We start from the raw sequence: 21030 nt of genomic DNA, 5'->3' as shown, positions 1-21030 counted from the left end.
ACTTTTCATTTTAATATTCAAGATAAGATATTCAGATTCAGAATCTGAGTTGGAAGAGACCCTGGATAGTTTAATCCTATTTCCAACCCAACACAGAAGACTTTTTTGCTAGATCCCTAAAAGTCATCCAGCCTTCTCTCTTCTGAAGAGTAAGCTATCTCGGGAGGCAGCCCATTTCATTGTTTGACCATACTCATTTTAAAATAGTTCATTCTTTCTTTGAACTAAAATTTTGACACCCTGTAAATTCCACCTATTCTCTTAGTTCTACCTTCTTGAGACTCAATCCAATTTTTTTTTCAAATTAAAAAAAGGCCCAAATAGGTTTGAGTCAATTGTTAAAATTTTCAGTGTGAGCATCTACATCTTGAAAATCAGCAAATACTACAAATCAAAGTTTATTTTTTATTATCTTGATTTAAGAAGGTAATAGAGAAAATGTTAATAATTAAGATTAAATTTTAGTGTTTCATAAGTACATTTTCCCCTCCAGAAAGGTAATGGTTAAACATATACCAGCACAACTCAGCCTATTATTATATTATCATTTAACTGGGATTTTGATAGTCCTTCCAGCCTGACTAGATCTTTTTACAAATATGACAACTGAATTAGAGGGAGAGCAGATGATCTGCAAGCCCTCCAATGGCACTGCCAAGATGGGGAGCTGAGGGGTCTGCCCAGCCGATGCTTCCTAGTGCAGTGCACTGCTTGGCTTCATAGACATTTGGTGAATGAATAAGAGAAATCCTGTAATTGTCTCCTAAAGTTATAGTTTTAAAAGTAACTTCTTAGAATGCAATATAAAACTTCACAAACTTCAGTAACTTGTGGAGCAACTCCTAACCTATAGCAAAGGGTATCTTTTTCTATCCAAGAAGCTGGTCTTTCAGACTGATAAAAAAGAATAATCCCACAGCAGTGATCTATAAAGGCATGTCATGAAATTAGAAGTAAATAGATATAATTCAATGAAAAAAGTACATGTCCTTTATTGTTAAAACATTTTCATTTCAATTTTGCCTTTTGTTATAAAACACAGAAAACTCTATCATCCTAAAACCAAGTATAAAACTGATTACTAAGGTACCACATTTTCTCCCCAACAAAAAGGCACTTGTCAGCATTCTGGACAGAGTTCATGAAGGTGCATTTTAAATTACTTAAGTTTAACCAAAATGTTACTGTAATATTAAACACCAAAAATAAAAAATAAAAATGAAATCCAACTTTTTCACGTAAAAAAGTTTAAACTAGTAAGCTGTGGTTTTCAACACATTAAAAATTATGTGAGACAAATTCTACCTATCACCAGAATATCCATCCCCACAGCCAAAAATAAGGTGTTTAATGGGGCAGCAAGGATGCATTTCCTCATTTTATAACAATGTTTAGATATCATAAAGGGGGATCATGATTTCCAAGAGCAGACATTTTCTGAAGGGAAAAGTTTCCCACCCACATTAACTATATGATCTAAAATCCCCCTCCCCCCAATAAATTGTGCATGCCAAAGGCTCGTTTGAAATCCCATGGAATAGTAAATCTCATAATCTGCCAGTTTTACACTGGAAATGTTAAAGAATTAGTAGTCCTGCATTACAAAATTACATCAGTTAAGGTAAGCTTTCCATAAATGTAATACTGAGGTACTGAAAACAGTTCTGTGCACAGATATGCTAGAGAATATAAAATAAATTATCTTTATGTTATATTTAAAATGTTTCCCAAGTGCCATCAAATTACTCTGGTTACTTATAATAAATTATTCAGTTTTAACAAATTAAAATGTTGATAAACACAATCATTTCAATTAGATAAACACACTATTTCTGAATTGTAGCAAAAACTCTCCCAACACCTTCAAAATCCCCTCTTCCCTCACCAGTAAGGTGAAATGGTAACGTTTACTTTTCTGATGCGAAACACCCTCCAAAATCAGTGTAGTACATTTTATACTGAACATGGCCAACAACATCACTGGCAATTTCTTTAATCTCAATTCTCTCCCTTCTCTTTTCATCTCTAAAGTGCACATAATTGGGTTGGGGGGAGGGATTTGTTCATTTCATTATCCAATGTATTTGCTTAAGAGTTTACACTTTTCAAATTTATTTTGTAGCAAAACATACCAGATACACATCCTGAATATGTCTTTTTTCCCCCCTGGGGGCTGTTCAGAACCTTTACCCATGAAATGTAATGTAAGGTTCTTTGGTTAATCTGTGAAAAGATTAAAAAGTCATGCATACTCTATTTCAATAACAATTAAAATAATGAAACCCCCTGCAATGTGCTTCTCGTGCACAAAATGTGCTGTTTTTAACAAACGATTATGAAGGCTGTCCTTCCCTGAGTACACATACTTCTCACAAGTCCACATTCACCTATACTGCTTTATCCTGAGAACTCCATTATTGCAGCAAACCTCTGGCCTCAACAAATCAGGTTAAGTGTCCCATTCTGTGTTATTCTGATCTCCGTTGTCATCCTCCTCAGAGTCAGCCGACACTCTCTTAATTCTCTGGAGAGCTGCCTTGATGCTTCTCTCCAGCTCACTGGGAGACTCTTTGTTGATGACTGGGATGGGCTCTTGATGAACCTTCTTCAATTTAACCCCTTGCTTTATGGCAGCCAGAATGCTATCTCTGACTGAAGTTCCTGGAGGGGCCAAAGTGGGCCTCTCTACTTTTCGGAGAAGCATTTCACCATGCTTTAAAGAAGCCAAAACTTGATCCATAGTTCCTGCAACAGATTAAAAACAGTAATAGTTATTATGAAAGCAAAAAGCTTGTCCAAAACTGGTCTAGCTGCAATATTTTCATTTACATTATTTAGATACAAGTATATTTACATATAAGATGACTTAAGGATTTAGCCAACAATCCACAATGAGTTAATTATAGTAATGTCACAGCTCCCCCTGCAGATCTAGTGCTTTTTCTTAGAACTGACCCTCCATCCTACAGCTAATTCCTCTAATTCAAATCCATGAGCAATCCAGAACAGATGCAGATATAATAGTAGCTTCATTATTATTCTCTTAGACAAAGTAACTTAGTTCATTTGCCAGAAGTGATTACTTTCTTTTAGTATATATAAACGTTATATTAGGCTTCAGAAGAGCACTGACAAAAGGTTAAAGTGACCCCAAAAGAAGAGCCACAGCTGGCTGCAGTAGAACTGAGCTCTTGAATTATAAACCTTGACTCCAATACAATGCAAACACTCCCTCTAACAATGTTGGCTCTCCTTTTTCCAATCTACACATGTTCCATAAATGGAAATATTCTTATTTTTATTTTTTCAACAAGCCCTGGAAAACAGATGAAGATATAAAGATATTTGTATTCTCTGTGGTTTCATTTATATAGGACCCCTGTATTTTATTTCCAGTTCACAAAGCCGCACTTTCCTAAGCTAATCTTAGGCACAAATTCAGTTTCATTCTGCAAGCCTGAAGTAATCTGGCCTCTCCAAGTAAAAAGGTTTGCAATAAAACTTCCAATGAGCAGTTCAGTTATGGAAGGTCCGGCCTGATGTGGATCCAGCAGGACTCGGTGCCTCCACTACACTATGGTGAGTACTCCCTTATGCTACACTTGAGGAATTAGAAGTGTAGCAACAAACTATAGACTAAGCAGGGGCCCCAACCTTTTGTGAATAGGAGCTACTTGGGCTGCTTTTCATTTCCCCAAAATCACTGGGAAAGGATTGAGAAGGGACAAGGAAGGGGGAGGGAAAAGGTGGTAACAATATCATGCCCAAACAGTGAGAGAGCTATGCTGGCAACTCTGGCAGCTGTTTATATTTATATGTTGATGTGTTTTGGTGGGGGCGGAGAAGGGAGGAAGTGGCAGCAATGGGCTTAGAACTTTATCAGGTAAAGCTTCTAACTCTAGGTTTCTGGGTTGGTAACTCGTGGACTTTGCTATGACTAGCTAAACATGATTTTACTTTGGATTTAAACTTGTAAATTGGATTCACAGTTTGGTTCTGGGAATGAAAAGATACATAGTCAAGGCCCAATTATTTTGGGGATTGCTTCTCACCACTAGGATCTAATTTTCTTTTTGTAAAATATGTAGAAACTTTGTGTTCTAAAGTCAAATTGCTACTACTATATACGGATCTGTAATATATTCTGAACTTTTAGGTACTTTTGCTTTCTCTCATCATTTATAAGAATTAGACCATGCAAATATGCCATTTAGTTTCACACTAACAGTACTGAGATTTTAATTGGCACATAATAATGTAAAACTTAGATACAATAAAGCCTTTCATAGCCTAGAACCCAAACTACAAGAATTAAGGGAAGGGGATATTTTTATAATAACACAGGGATTTGTCCATAGGTAGTAGTAAATAAATGGTAAATGAATGTTAATGAAACAAAATGACAAGAAACAAACTTGTTTCATTTCAGCCAGCATTTTTCAAGTACTTATAATGATCAGCACTTTGGACTATAAATATTATTAAAACACCTCTGCAATTGCTTGGGTCAATATAGATTTATCCTAACAGCCTAAAACTACAGCTATTATGAGAATGTATTCAGAATGAAATTGTTCCACTGATGAGTAAGATCCTCAACTTAATAAAGAACGATCTGATTATGTTCCCCTTGCATTTTTACTAAGGCAGGAAAGTGTACCTATCTATTTTAGAAAAAACATTTCCATAACAAAGGTTGAAATAAAAAGGATGTTCTACTTATGCCTCAGTTAAATTAGCCCAAAGCCAAAGTTTTAAGACAATGTTTTCCAAAGTGAAATATACTGATTTTCCTTTAGAAAAGCAAGAACTAAATTATCCTTACAAATAACAAAAGTTGTGGAATCACAATACTGTAACTGACAGGAATTCATAACAAATAATAAACAACTCCTTAAGATCATAAATTAACACACACACAGCCTAAGAAACTTGTAATAAAAATGGATTCATTAATATCTTGAAAGATTCCAGATCACTTAATTCTTCAAAGTGGTCATGTTTATAAATAACTACCTTCATAGAAGACAGCTTTGTCCATATAATCTATTAAACTTAAATACTGAAGGGCTGCATGATTTTTAAAAAGTTGTTAACAGTGTTACCTATGGAAGAAACCACTGGAATATTAATGAGATTGGAATGAATTTAGGGCCATGTTCTAAATTGGGGATACAGTGACGATTCTAGATTCTAGAAATAGAAAATGAAAATTTAAATAATCATAGGAAGAGATAGAAATTCCAAATATTTACCTGTACAGAGGTTTAAAGAACTTTTAGAGGAATCGTATACTCTTTCAGCAGTTGATTCACAGACCAAGGGAAGTGGTTGATCATCATCCTTCCCAGGAGTTCTCAAGTGTGGAGGCAAAGGAAATGAAAGTTGGGAGGAAGAAGGAAGAGGTGGTGGTGGAGGTGGGGGAGGTGGTGGGGGGGGGGGGGAGGAGGAGGAGGTGGTGGTGGTGCAGGTGGTGACATCAGTTCCTTGCTGGGTTCTGGATGTGGTGGGTCACTAAATGGAACCAAAATCTGGATAGGCATATTTCCAGGAATGTCTTTATGTTTAGATGTTTTCAAGCCTCTGACTCTGGATGAAGGAGCGTTTCTTGTTTGCTTAGACGATAATTGGACTATTGACAGTGGTTGAGAAGCTGGTGATGAGACTTTCTGGGAAATGTCTTTGGGCAATTTTGGACTTACTGGCTTTGAACAAGACGTTTTAAGTACAAACTGAATGGGACATTTCTAAAAAAGAAAATAGTTACATTAAAAATTTGCTGAAAATGCCATTGACAAAACAACACAAAAAAATCTTAGCAATAATTCCCACTTATGTAGCACTTTAAAGTTTCTAAAGGGCTTTCCTCCCATTGACCTTGAGAAAGGTAGCTGAAATAATATTAACCCTACTTTACTTTACAAAATACTTTGCCCAGTGTGAGCAGGGTACACTAAAAATGGCTTGGATCCAAATTATTCCAGTTTACAAAACCAATCCTCTACTAGAAGCAAACCATCCAATGGTACTTATAGTCTATTCTCGAGCAAAAAAACTCACAGTTATACAGCACTTTCTTCTCAACCACCCTATAAGATATGTAATAAGGCAGTTTCCTCCTGATTTTCTAGGAGACAAGTTCAAGGAATGAATCCCCTTGCCTTGGGTCAAGAAGATGCCAAATCAAGGACTGAGCACCAGGACTCAGATCTCCTGATGCCAAACCCCCCTTAGCTTCCTCAAGATGGCACTAAGTCTTACAAACAACTTGATAGAATTTGGAAAATTGCTGATAATTTTATTATTTATTAATTCATTTGTTCTAAGCAATTACCTCAGACTACAAAGCCTGCATTATAGTTGCAACTCAAGAAGAGCATTTATGTAACAGAAAAGGAAAACAAGTTCAAGACATGTTAAGTGGTAACTCATGAAGAATCAGTAATGCTGCAAGGACACCAGGATGAGAAAACGGTCTTACAAATCACAGAGGTTTCAAACAAAAATAAATTATGAAAATAGGCTAATAGGCTGATTCAATTTGGTCAAATACCAAAGACTGTTGGTTATCTCCTGGTACCTTGCAATTTATATCCGTACTGGTCATAAGCAATTTATCTTGATCAACAGCTAATGGTTTAAGTTGGAGCTCTACTTGAACTCAGCTATGGTATTAAGGCCTCTGAATTCTACTTATACATCTGAGACTGTTATATTCTGCTTATTCAACAGAAATAATGGTTTTTCAGAACATCCTTTTGCTCCTATGGCTTTTATTTTCTAAATTTAGATCACTGATCAAAGAATTGTAGTAAAATACATAAGACTATAAGCTGCCATTTTCTATCTCTGTATCTCTAGCACACAGTAGGCCCTTAAATGTTTGCTGAATTGAATTTAGACTATTTATCTTTCCCTCCCAAAATTTCCCAAAAATATACATGAGATAATTATTTCAATTATTTACCTCTTTAAATGATTTTAGGCGTTGAAGTGTTTTCTGTCGTTCTTGGCTTATCCATTCTTGTTTTTCCTTCTCCTCTTCTTTTCTCTTGTCTCTCTTCTGTATTTGGAAAAAAACACATACACACGCATAATCTTTAAAATGTTTACCACTGTCACGAAAAATAAAGATGTCTAAACCTCCTAACCTGTATCATTTCTCCTGTGCCACCTGACAAATGTTCATAGTGCTAGCTATGGAGGAAAACTGAAGTTTTATTTTCTTTATCTCAATGCTATGCTAGTGTGTAGTGGTAAAGTGATGAAGCAATTTTCTTTAGCTACTCACCATCTGAATATTATGATGCTGATAAAATCGCTTTATGTTTTCCTGTTCCTGCTGCAATTTGTGATGATGACTTTCCTTGCATTGATCCTGCCAGAATAAAAGAAATGCAAAACTCAATTTGATGTTTATTTCTGTGGGCCATGTTTTTAAAAGTAGGTTAAAAAGCATTTATCTTATAGGCTGTGTAAGACACTCTACCAGCATGAGGGCTCCACTGTCACTCAACAGCACCTCTTTCTACACAATGTTGCTTAGTACTTTGAGAAATAAAAGAAGAGATTCTCCACCAAAATGAATATGAAGTTTATTGGGCAATTCCCCAGACAAGGTTGTGTTCCAAAGGAGTTAAAAGTGGTGATAACATGCACAGGGTAGCCTCAAAGGCTAATAAAAAGCTGTAAATAAAACAAGCTTGATAATTGAGGAATGGAATATTACTTTGTCCTAAAGAATGAAGACTACAAAGAATTCAGAGAAATAGGAGAAGTTTGTATGAAGTTCTGCAGAGTGAAGAAAACAGAACCAAATTAATAAAGTAAATGTAAAAATATGAATAAAATCAACACTGAAAAACAACAAAACTCTGGTCAAATATAATGCTCAAAGTTAGTGCCATACTATCCAAGTTATATCTATTTCTATAGATTATCCATATGTGTGTATATTTCTATGTGCTTGTGCATACACATATGTATATATGTATACATACATAAACACACACATATATATATATATATATATATATATATATATATATATATATATATATATATATCCTTTCTGTTAATCAATATGGTTTTTTGTCTGGGAATGTACTTTGTAAATAGGTTTGTTTGGAAGTATTTCTTGTGCCAAAACAACATATATCAATAATTTTAAGTCTATTTTACCAATAACATACCTGAAATACAGTATTAATAATTTGATTAAATGCAAAAGATATTTTACATACTTTTATATATGACCGTGAGCTTATCAAGTTATCATTCGACCACATCTGACCACCATTTATAATACTGTCTTGAAGAATATATTCTAAAATTTAACCTCATATGTTAGAAACAGTTTCCTTCTCTTGGAAAGCTGTCAGAGGAGGTTAGATCAAGTGTTCCTGATCACTAGTAACTTCTAATCACTGAAGCCTGCTCCTCTTTACAATCCTCCAGATATTTTCCAACCTCAAAAATTCTATGAGTTGTATGAGAGAAAACATCTGTTGGAAAAGCAATTCCTAAATACAGGAACTATGACTTTGGAAAATGAATTATTATTCAAATTCTCCTTATCCACTTATGTCATGCTATGCTCATTTAGAGTGGGATAACTCAAAAGGGCAGCTCACTGGTGCACTGGCTAGACTGCCTAGCCTGAAGTCAGGAAGATTCATCTTCCTGAGTTCAAATATAGCCCCAGACACTTGCTAGTTGTGTGACCTTGGGCAAGTCACTCAACCTCAGTTTCTTCATCTGCAAAATAAGCTGGAGAAGGAAATGGCAAACCACTCCAGTATCTTTGCCAAGAAAACCCCAAATGGGATGACAAGGAGTCTGATACAACTAAACAACATCAACTCAAAATCCAACAAACATAACTGAGTTTACTAAGTCATAACCTGACCCCCTTGAGCACAGCCAAAGTCCACTGGAAATGGCCTGGGGTGATTGCTTTTCTTGTAATTAGGGTGAGAAAATTAAGTATTTTAAGCTTCATCTGTATAAAGATATTTTAAAGGAAAAAACCTCACTGACATTAGGAAAATGAAACTTCATTTTAAAGATGGATGAGATGAATAATGTTATTTCAATATATACATATTTTAAAGTAACAATTATTTTTACAATAGCTCATTAAAAAACAAGTAAAGCACACTTGCAAGTATTCCTTACAGATATTCTCAGCAATAAAGTCCATTTTTTTCAAAATTGCAAGAAATTATGGTGAATTTCCACTACAGTAATTGGTATTTTTTAACAAATAATAATTCACTAAGGAACCTGAAAGAAGAGCTCATAAGAAAAAACAAACATGTGTTTAGTAACAGGAAATACCACATAATTGCACACATTCTTCTATAGTTACTGTGCAGCTAAAAACTTAAGTTTTTAATGCATTTTTATCCACCAATAACAGGAAATCACAGTAAGGGAAGAGAAAAAGATTCCAGTAGCACATTTACTTTTTTGTTCCTGAGATAGGCTCTTCTTGCAGAGATGGCCCCTCGCTTGGATTCCAGCTTCTGGGACTGCTGCTTGAGTGTCTTCATTTCTGAAATCTGGGAATTCTGTTGTCCCACTAGATGATCAACGACTTTAAGTTCCTCAGGATTTTCACATGTATCATAATACACAACTTCATCTTGTTTCTCTAGAAATAGGCACCATTAATATAATTTTAAAATTAAGTCCTTAAATTATAAAAGAACCTGGATGAGGAATTTTAAACATTTAGTAATTAATATGTGTGAACACTAAAATAATTTAGTGTTTTTTAAAACCACGAAATTTTTTTTTGTTCAAACCTGTGATTTCTTTCCTGCCCCTCCCCCACCCCCAATACTAATTAACAACCTGTCTGTAACTTATAACCTTACAAAGCTGCCTAATGTGCTCAGGGTCACACAGCTATTCTGTGTGAGCTAAGATTTGAACCTGGCTCTTCCTGACTCCAAGGTTCCACCCACTTCAGCATACTACCTTTTAAAGAACATTTCTTAGATGCTAAATATATAAAATGTTTAAAACTTCAGTTTTAAAAGTTAGTTTAAAAGTTTTAATATGAAATACATAATTTGTGGGAACTGTACTGCTTTTAACATTCTCTCTAGCTCCTAGAAACTGCATGCAATTTATTCTCTACATACATACATCTTACCTTTTATGAGTCGTCTTATCGTGTCTAACTCTGTAATAAGCAGCATCTCTTCAAACTTCAATATTTCAAGCTGAACTTCATACAATTCAAGTTGAATTTCATAATACTGCATTTCTAGTTCATCTACCACACCAATGTTTTTCTCTACTTCAGAAAGACCTTCTACCTTGTTAATAAAAAAGAACATAATGTCAATAAAATAATACATGATTAAAAGTATTTTTACAAATTGTCCCAATTATTTTTTTTCTTTTTTTTGTGTGTGTGAGGCAATTGGGGTTAAGTGACTTGCCCAGGGTCACACAGCTAGTACATGTTAAGTGTCTGAGGCTGGATTTGAACTCAGGTTCCTGACTCCAGGGCTGGTGCTCTATCCACTGTGCCACCTAGCTGCCCCTCCTAATTATTTTCTGACAAGCAACAGATACATGCAGATGTGGAGAAAAATACTGCTGTAACTTGCCTATTTAATGTGACAAAGGTGCTAGTGCACTGTGACAAATTCAAGTCCATTTACAAGAGGTCATCTTTATCTTTTCTTCATAAACTGTGAAACATTTATCTTAACAAACTGATGGACAGGGAACAATGTATTATGTAGTAATTTTCTCTTTAAAGGGATAGGAGCCCAGGAAAAGTTATATGGTCACGACCCTACAATGAGTACATTAACAATGAACAATTTCAGTGCACCATTAAATAAATTACAATCTCCAAACAATAAAAAGTATGCTAGTGCTCTGAAAGTATTAATTCATTGCCCAAAGTAACTTATCTATTTTTGTAATGAGTTTAACACTATTACGAAGATAATCATATACCATAAATGGGTTAAATGTTAACTTTCCTGTCTCTTACTTTATGGAAAAAACCTATAATGGCAACAAGTTGCTTTCTAGTGATTTTCTATTTATTTATTCCATGCCATCCTCAAAAATGTTTTGAGCTCCTAGGAAGAAAGGTGCTATATATCTTAGGGGCAGTGTTATTAGACCAAAATCACATCTGTTGTCACCTTACCTTCTTTCGAATTTCAACTCGTTTTCGATTCAAGCACAGTTCTTTGGCTCTCCTGTGTTGTAAGGTCTCTCTTGCTAACATGTACTTCAGTTTTTCAAGTCTGGGAGCAGCTAAGGCCCAGGTGGCTTGGCCGAATCTCTTCTCATCCTGTTCCATCTGTTTTTGCATTACTATTGCGTTAAATTTAGAAGATAAATGACACTCACAAGAAATCAGAGGTTTGTGTAACAATTAAAAAACAGGCCCCTCCCTTTACTTTTTTGCCTATTGCCCCTAGTTTTCTTTATCTTTAAGCACTCTGCACAAATGAGTAATAAATTATAATGATATTCTTGTTCCCATCCACAGCCTCTTAAAAACAGAAAGAGGGAAGAAGGAAGAGTTGTTCTTTCTATTCATATCAGGTCCCTCTCAATACTTCTTTTGAAAGCAGAAAGATTGAAAAATCTTTTGAAAAGATTTTTGTGTGTTATATACAGTACCCTTCTCATTATAATTGCTAAATGCAAACATTAATGGATAAATCTGTTAAACAACCCACTTTGAAAACATGTACTGCTTTATTACTTAACTAGTTTTAGTGTGCTGATAAAGCCTGCCAATTAATCTAGAACAAATGGCAATTTTCAGTAACAAATATGGCAAAAAGTAATTTTAAAATCAATTTCACCTAAAATGCTTTTAAAAGTAATCTTTTGTTCTACCAGTGAAAGCCAAATTCCACTACTTAAAAATACACGTTACCTATTTTTAAAAAGGAATTCTGCTTTTCTAGTCTTACCTGGTATGTCTAACTTTGTTTTCATTTAACTAAAACTAGGCAATTTGGTAGTAAGCTAATGATTTGGTCATTGTTGAATTCTATTTGCCTGAACATCTGAAAGAGTGAATCCTGCAGAGTTCAAAGAAACAACTTCACTCTTGTAATGAATTTTGGGAGGGTATAGATATACATAAGTGACAAGGGGAAATAAGGAAGCCAAAGCGAAGCTGACAGTCACCCATATGGTTCACCCATACCCAACTACTGTCCTGATTCATTAAGAGTATGGAAATCAGGGGCAGCTAGGTGGCTCAGTGGATAGAGCACCAGCCCTGGATTAAGGAGGACCTGAGTTCAAATCTGACCTCAGACACTTATCACTTACTGTGTGACCCTGGGCAAGTCACTTAACCCCAACTGCCCTGACAAAAAAAAAAAAGGAAAAAAAGAGTATGGAAATCACCAAATCCCATGATTTTCAAAGTTATAGGGAGTTTGGAGAAAGCTGTTCCTTTAAAAATAAAATAGTTGATAGCTACAATTTTTTTTTTATTTCTTTTTTAAAATACATATAAGGTATTTTATTTTTTCTGTTACATGTAAAGATAGTTCTTTTTTTATTATTATTTTTTATTTCTTTTTTTTATACATCTTTTTTTTTATACATAGCTACAATTTTAATGATGCCTAATACTAAAGCAGATATCTACATGCCATTTCTCCTATTAGAAAATGAGATTGTCAGGCAACACACTCCAATAACACCAGAAGAAATGGAATTCATCCATTATCATTCATTGGGGGAAGGGGGAAACGGGCTGAAAAATCTATGCTCTATCAATATTCTTTCTTGCTTACCAGCCAATGCATTTACTGTTTCCCTAAAATAATTTACAGTGATGTCCTGAATAGATGTCACAGCTTCTTCAGCTTGTCTGGTCCATTCTTTGGCATCTTTCTGCAATGCCTCTATTCTCTTAGGGCCCAATTCATCAAACTCCAAGGACTTCTAGAGAGAGAACGAAAGAAGGACTTCAGCTCAATAGTGGATAATGGCAATATGGATGCCAAAAGTGTTAAGCAGGATTCTAAATACCTTTGCCCCTCATCTAAAGTAGGTAGCAGGAATTATTTTTGCCACTTATTATTAGTTTTCTCCAAAAAGTTTTGGCTTCTCTGATGGTATGGAAATAATAACTCCCTAAAATTTGTATGGTACCTACTTGGGAGGAAAAGTACTTAAGTCTTTTTCATGAATAAAGCATTATGCTTTCTTTATGTAAAAAAACATAGTATTTATAGAGAAAGAAGTCTGAAAAGCAACACTGTCGGCGAATGTTTTATGGCTAGGCACAAGAGCTCCTCTGTGCACAATTCTATAGTTCTCTTTTAGAACTGTAGAACATGTGTGCAAATTCCTCAACTAATTAAATTTGATATATCTAATCCCATAGTTAATTTATATTGAAATAGCAATTCTAATTGTAGCCTAGCTTTAAAATCTTTTTCTATGAAGTATAATTTACCAGTAAAAAGAACTCTACAAGAGTAAAAAAGTAGAACAAGTTCATAAGAAAGCATTACAATGCAAAAACTGCAAATAAAAAGACTTATTTTGTAAAGTAAGTGAGAGTAGCATATGTTTATACATTCATTTAGCACTGAATTACATTAGGACACTTTTTAAAAACGGTTGATTTTGGGGCAGCTAGGTGGCACAGTGGATAAAGCACTGGCCCTGGTATCGGGAGGACCTGAGTTCAAATATGGCCTCAGACACTTGACATTTACTAGCTGTGTGACCCTGGGCAAGTCACTTAACCCTCACTGCCCCACCAAAAATAAATTAAAAAAATTTTTTTTAAATGGTTGGTTTTAAATGTGTATTATTAGGTGGGGGAAATGGTATGGTAGACAGTACAATGAAATAGGAGTCAAGAAACTGGGGTTCTTGAACTTTGCCACTAATCAATCTGCTTTTCAACTAGGTGAGTAATAACATCTCTGTACAATACCTCTATATTTCATTTGTGAAATGAAAGCAATACTCACAAAATTGCTGTGGGGCTCAAATGATAACAGTATTAACGCACTTTGAAAAGCATAAAACATTATAAGAATAGGATATCATTACTTAATTTCTGTTCCCTCCCAGACTACTAAAATGCTCTTGTATGTAATTTGTCAATGTAATATATTATTAATCTACATGCAGTTAGTAAAATATTGCCTTGCAAACAGTACAATAAATATGAGAAAATGTGAAAGAAAACATACCAAAATTTCTAATTTGTATAATGTTGCAAACTCTCGCATATCCCTAAATGGCTGCAGCAAATATTGATAGAATTTTGTTGCCACAGTAACTAATTCCTGGTAAGCTTCATCTTCTTCTTCATAAACTTTCATTAAATCTATCATCTTGTCAGCATTTTTATGTTCATGAATAATCTAGAAGACAAAAAAGGATTCTAAAGGTTAACTATAGTAGATTTATGAATTGTACCAAATAGAAAAAACATAACGACTTTCTTCAGTACAAATTTTGTCTTCACCAATTTTTCCCAAACCATGATTCTCTAGCTACAAACCCAGGTCCTCTAACTCTAAAACCAGTTCTTTTCTAAAACACAATGATTCTCATAAAAATGTCTGATATAAAAGGATAAATTTTATAACATGCTTAACTTGGAGAGTATAACCAAAGTTGGATGAATTCACCACCGTTAAAAAAAAAACATAAAATCTGGTGAAATTCCCCTTTGCAATCTCTCACCCCCTGAAACATGTCACAAAATATAACATTAGAAATGATATACTGAGGTTAAGCCATTTAGCCTAGTATATAATCTTTTATAGTGAAAATGTACAAAGCCATGTTTGAGGATGGGAATATGCCCCAAACAGCCCAACCTTCCATCTATAAAATGAAGAGAGAGGGGACTTCTGAGGTCCTTCCAGTTTTATATTTTATCATTTTAGAGTAAGACTTTTTAACCTGGGGTCCATGAACTTTTTTTAAAAATTGATAACTATATTTCAAAATGTTTTACTTTTTCATTCATATATTTATTTTATGCATTTAAAAAGATTACTCTAAGTATACTGGCTTTACCAGCCCACCAAAGGTGCTCATGACAAAAAAAGGTTAAAAGATCTGTCTTGGGGGAGCTAGGTGACGCAGTGGATAGAACACCGGCCTGTAAAAAATTGTTATTTGAGGTTTTTATGTCTCAGCACACACTGGCCTGGGGCTCCGCAAACCGCAGGGTGCTCCACCCACTGGCTGTAGTCATTGCCAGGGCTCTGGCACCTCATGTCATCACCACTCAAAGACGCCTACATGGGCCTGGCAAAATTATGATTGGAAGCCTAGTGAGGGCAGTCATGTGACTGTCAGAGCGGCCATCCCATTGGCTGGGGCTGTGTGGGATGTTTCTAGGTTTGGGGGAGGAGAATTGGGCATTAGAGGTGGAAGCTGGAAAGTGATAGGAGTTCTGCAGCGTATTTTCAGCTGATTCCTGGGTGGTGGTATTTTTTCAGGTATTATAATTTCCCTTTCCCCATTTTATTTCCTTTCCCTTGATCCTACTGATCCTGTTTGTGTTTTGGTTTTTTTAAAGTTCATTCTTGTTAAAATAAATCTTGTTCTGTTTTGAGGGAGGCTGCCGGTCTCCTTCCTTGCCCCAATATTGCCGTGAGCTGCTTAGCTAGCACACCCCAATTAAAAATTGATGCCCACAGGCCCTGGATTCAGGAGTACCTGAGTTCAAATTCAGCCTCAGACACTTAACACTTACTAGCTGTGTGACCCTGGGCAAGTCACTTAACCCCAATTGCCTCACTTAAAAAAAAAAAAAAAAGATCTCTGTCTTGAGAAATCCATACCTGTTACAGACATATATTATCCATGATTTTATAAAAAACCTTCTATAATGTATATTATTTATTATTCTATATGTATTCCAATGTATTATTAAATAATGTATACTAAACTATGACTTTTAAGAGAACCTCTTAAATTATAGTATTATGAGAGGTGAAAGGACAGCTTCCTTTTTACCTTTGATTCAACCTCTATTACTTCAAAAGATTTGATTCTATTTTTCTCCATCTTCATAACTCCAAAGATAAAGAATCCTAATCTTAATTTGCCCTTATATGGATATCCATCCCCTTCATCATTTTTACCTGCTTTTCCACGTGCTTTTCCAGCTCCAGGGAAGCTTTTTCATTACAAAAATTAGAATATCATGAAGTACTGGAGGATCCACTATGATTTCATGAAAGGATAGGATGCTTTTTTTTAAACTTTGTTTCCAATGTACCTTCCAGATACCAGCATTTTCTAATTTTGTTTTTATAGCTAACTGACTAGATGCTTCTACCTGGATGATCCATTAGCTTCTCAAATGGGCGTCCAAAATAGAACTCATTCTCTTCCTCAAAGCTTCATCTCTTCCCCCCCCCCATTCTTCTACTTACACACAAGCACCTCTATATTCTTACAGACCCAAGGTCATATCCATCTAGTAATCCTTTCCTCTCCCCTTCACTCCACATATCCAATTAGTTGTCAAGTCCGGTTGAGTCTACTTTCAATAATTATTTTTGTTCCTCTCACACAGCCACCATCTTAATTCATACCTTAATCATTTTCCAGTTTCTCCCTCTCATCATTCACTCACCTGCCAAGATAATCTAAGGCACAAGTCTACCCATGTCCCCTGCTCAAAAACCTCTTTATTTCCTCAATAATAAAATGCAAATTCCTCACTGTGAAACATAAAACTCTTCATATTTTAGACCTAACTTATATTTCCTACTTTATTTCATATTACCCTAAAACACTGCAATATAGATTGCAGCTAAACCAAACTACTCCTTAATGATTTCCTTAAACTCATCTTTTGCCCACACATTTTCATAAATCATCCTTCATATCAGGAATACACTGCCTCATCTTGGCTTGCCAGTATCCCTACCTCCTTTCAAGACTCAGATTGGGAGCTACCAACAAAGAGCTTTGCCATCTAGATGCTGTCTTGTTTCTACTTAACTGTGTACATGTACTGAATAAATCGAAGCTCCTTGAAGGCAGTTACAGAATCTCTGACTTCCTATTACCAAGGACAGCTACTGCCTTGCATATAGCGCATTGTAATGTTTATAGGGAAGTGAAAAACAATGATGACAAGGTCCCTTTCCTGGGTTTTGACTTAAAACATAAGCTATGAGCCATTTGAATTCTGCTTCTGAAAACTTTACATTTGTCCACACAATAAAGCTCATCCACTGCTTTTCTGACCCTTTCATTCATTGCCTTATGAAATCAATCCTCCTAAAGCATTTTCCCTTTCCTTTCAATAGCTACAGACAGATTTACTTTCATTTTCACAGCCAAAGAGATTAAGTCTTCTGCCTTCTATAGTTCCAAGGATCAGATTTAGGTCTGGAAGGAACCTCAAAATCTCTAGGCTAGGACTTAACCTGAAATATATGAAATTTTTTAAAACTTTTTTTTATAACTAATTCCCTATAAATTGATTTCCTTTGTAATCCTATGTACTTTATTATTCATTTAAAAAACATCCTGAAGAGGGGTTTATAGTTTATCGTCTTTGCTAGACTGCATCGAAGTGGCACAGTGCTGGGCCTGGAGTCAGGAAGACGAGTTCAATTCCAACCTCAAAAAACTTACTAGCTGTGAGCCTGAGCAAGTCGCTTAACCCTGCCTGTTTGCTTTAGTTTCCTCATCTGTCTAATGAGCTGAAGAAGGAAATGGCAAACTACTCCATTATCTTTGCCAAGAAAACCCTATTTTGCCAAAAGTGTGTCTATGACACACAAAAAGGTTAAGACACTACTCTTATTGCTTCAATACCTCCCAAAATACATTAAAGCTCATTTCTGGATTAAAATGTTTGACATCTTGTAAATATCAACCCTTACAACAAACTGTGGGGCAAATGGAAACCTCCCTGTATTCAAACGATGAAGTTCACCTAAAAGGATTTGCACTAGAAATATCTATTTCTCGGATTGACATTCCTGTTCAGGAGAGGGATATGAGTCTTATCCTTACAGATTGTAATGACTCACAATGGGGTATGGAGAGAGCACTGGAGGGAAGGCCCGAATTTATAAAAAGGGACCACCTTTTAGAATCAGATTTTCATCATTGGGTGCTCAATCCCTCCCTCAGATCTCTTTTTCTACAGGGGAGGAGTTCCCGGAGCGGGGCAGGCCCACTGCAAAATTTTAAATGGACTGATTTACATGTGGTAGCAAGTAGCCCCTCCCATTTTTGGAGCCCACATGCCTGGCACATTTTTCAGGTGTCAAACATGCACCCAAAGGCGTGGGGCCCGGGAATTTGGTGACCCCATCCCCGACCCTTCCTGCCCCCAGCCCCAGGTGCGATGGGCCGGCCGTACCCCCTGGAGCCTCTCTTTGGCCCGGGCCACGTGCCCCTGCAGGGCCTTCTTCCGGAATTCATGCAGGTTCTCGAAGTACTCGTCCTCTGGCTCGGTGTCGGCCGAGAAGAGCGAGTCCAGGAGCATCCTGGCTCCGCACCTGTCGGCCGCGGCGCTCAGGTAGAGCTCCAGCTGGCGACAACGCTCTTGCAGGGCCGCGTCGTCGGGCGCGGGCCCAGCCGGGAAAAGCAGCGCCCACAGGCCTGGGGCGAGCTCGGGGGGCAGCGCAGGGAAGCAGGCCTCCAGCTGCGGGCTCACGGCGGCCAGCTGCCGGTGCACGCCCTGAAGCTCGGCCGCAGAGAAGAGGCCGGCCCAGCTGAGCGGCCCGCACGCCTCTGCCTCCGTCTCCGCCTCCTCCTCCTCCTCCGCGGGGCCGCAGCCTCCGCCTCCGCCTCCGGGGGCCAGGCCGGGGTACTCACGGCGCCGGCGCTGCCGCTGCTGCTGCTGCTGCTGCAGGGTCCGGTTGTGACAGGTCACGGCGAACTTGGCCTCGGGTTCGTTCCAGGCCACTATGAAGCGGAGCTTGGGCCGCTCGGGCTCCGAGAACAGGTTTTCCTTGACGGCCACCCAGCCCTCCAGGCTGTCGAGCCGCTCTTCCGCCATGGCCCGGCCCTTTCCGGAAAGGGCCGCCGGGGGCGCTCCCTTCACGGGCCGCGGGACTCCCGGCTAGAGGACCGCACGGACGCGGAGCCGCTCCGCTTCCCCAGGGCCGGCGGCGCAGGGACCTCCCTGAGCCCGGCCTCCTCTTGCGGTCTCCCCGAGCCGAACGGAACCGGGGACATTTTCCACCGGATCGAGTCACCGTCCACCGCCGCCCCTCCCATTGGCCGAGGCATTTCCACCGCTGCTCCTCCCACTGGTGGGGGGGGGGGGAAGAGTTACCCTCCATCGCCGCCCCTCCCATTGGCCGAGACACTTCCGACTGTGCCCCTCCCATTTGCTGGGTCAACATCCACGCTCCGCTCTTCCATTGGAGGAAGAGAAGCTGGAGCAGGCACCGGCTCTGTTATGAAGCTGCGGGAAGTTGGGGGTGGGGCGGAGCCATACCGTTGGGGGCGGGGCCGATCTGCTGGTACCACTCTGAGGAAGGGACTTTCTCGAGATGTACTTTTCTGATTTTTAGTCTTCGCCCCTTCCCATCCCGGGCATCTATCCCCAGGCCCTTTCCCATTTCCAATTGTTAGATCATAGAATCACTGACCTAGAGTTGGACCTTAAGACACCTTCTAGTCCAATTCCCCCATTTCATAGATAAGAAAAACTGAAGCCTAGGAACATTAAGTGATAAAACTTAGAACTGGAAAGCCTCTTAGAGGCCATTGTGTTGTTGTGTTTCAGTCGTGGCCAACTGTCTGTGACCCTATTTGGGATTTTCTTGGCAAAGATACCAGGGTGGTTTGCCATTTCCTTCTCAAGCCCTTTTTACAGATGAAACTGAGGTCAACAGGGTTAAGTGACTTGCACAGGGTCAAACATCTAGTGAGTATTTGAGGCCAGATTTGAACTCAAAAAGATGTCTTCCTGACTACTGTCCACTATACTACTTAGCTGCCTGTAGAGGCCACCGTGTTGGATATAAAGGCTGGTCTGTGTTCTCAAAAACACTATAGCATAACAGGGAAGGCTTGTGTTTAGGCACTCTCTATCTTAGAATCATAGAATGCTGAGACTAGAAGGGACATTTAGAGGTCATTTAGGGCCTAGGCCAATCCTCCCAATTTACAGATTTTACATTAAGGCAGGGAGAAGAGAGAGGACTCATCCAAAGTCACCTGCAGTCCATAAGAGCCCACTCTGTTTCAGACACTGTGCTAAGTGCTGGGCATACAAAAGGGGTCAAAAGACAGCCCCTGCCCCCAAGGAACTTGCAATCTAATGGAGGAGAAACATGCAAACACACACACACACACACACACACACACACACAGAACAAGCCAGGTACAGGATAAATAGAAAATAATTAACAAAGAGAAGGCACTGGAATTAAGAGAGGTTGGGGAAGGCTTCCTGTAGAAGGTGCGATTCTGGTTTGGACTTAAAGGAAGCTGGGGAGGGTCAGCAATCACAGCAGTGCTCCAAGCATGAGGGACAGCCAGAGAGAATGTTTGGAGCTGAAAGACAGAGAGTCTTGTTTGTGCAAGGGTCACACAGCTAGTAAGTATTAAGTGTCTGAGGCCAAATTTGAACTCAGGTCCTCCTGACTCCAGAGCCGGTGCTCTATCCACTGCGCCACCTAGCTGCCCAGGAATTCCTCTTTAAAGAATTACACCCTCTTGCACACAAAAGCAGTTAGAATAAGATAGTAGTTTATTTTGGGACCGAGGAAGGGAAGGGAAAGGAAACCAAGAGAAATCCTTGGACTTCTCCTGAGGAGAGAGGCATGGCACAAAGCACTTGGCTCTGAGATACCAATCTCCTTGAGCAAGAGACTGGAAGATACTTTTATAGAGGACTGATGGGAGGAGGGGTGACCATTTGACTGTGGAAAGTTCCTTTAGTGAGGGAGGACCATCCCCCACTGGCGGTAGCTGGGGCAATTGGGTGAGGGGTGGCTACAGATCTCTCTAGCCATCTCTCTCTTCTGGATACAAAGGCAGCAGCCACACCCA

At 38.2% G+C, this 21030-nt stretch overlaps 1 protein-coding gene across 1 annotated transcript; it reads right to left on the bottom strand.

Annotated features, from left to right (window-relative positions):
* Positions 1–976: 976 nt before the first annotated feature.
* WHAMM (WASP homolog associated with actin, golgi membranes and microtubules) lies at positions 977–19252 on the bottom strand. Its single transcript, XM_043987404.1, is given in 11 exon segments — positions 977–2745; positions 5256–5442; positions 5445–5747; positions 6968–7063; positions 7292–7378; positions 9468–9655; positions 10163–10328; positions 11183–11352; positions 12804–12954; positions 14223–14396; positions 18383–19252. Coding segments are annotated over 11 exon segments (2460 nt in total). The 5' UTR covers positions 19025–19252; the 3' UTR covers positions 977–2449.
* Between the last annotated feature and the right edge of the window lie 1778 nt (positions 19253–21030).

Source organism: Dromiciops gliroides, chromosome 2 (assembly GCF_019393635.1).
Source record: "Dromiciops gliroides isolate mDroGli1 chromosome 2, mDroGli1.pri, whole genome shotgun sequence".
Lineage (NCBI taxonomy): Eukaryota > Metazoa > Chordata > Mammalia > Microbiotheria > Microbiotheriidae > Dromiciops > Dromiciops gliroides.
Note: the sequence above shows the minus strand (reverse complement) of the source record. Positions and strands in the feature narration are given on the sequence as shown.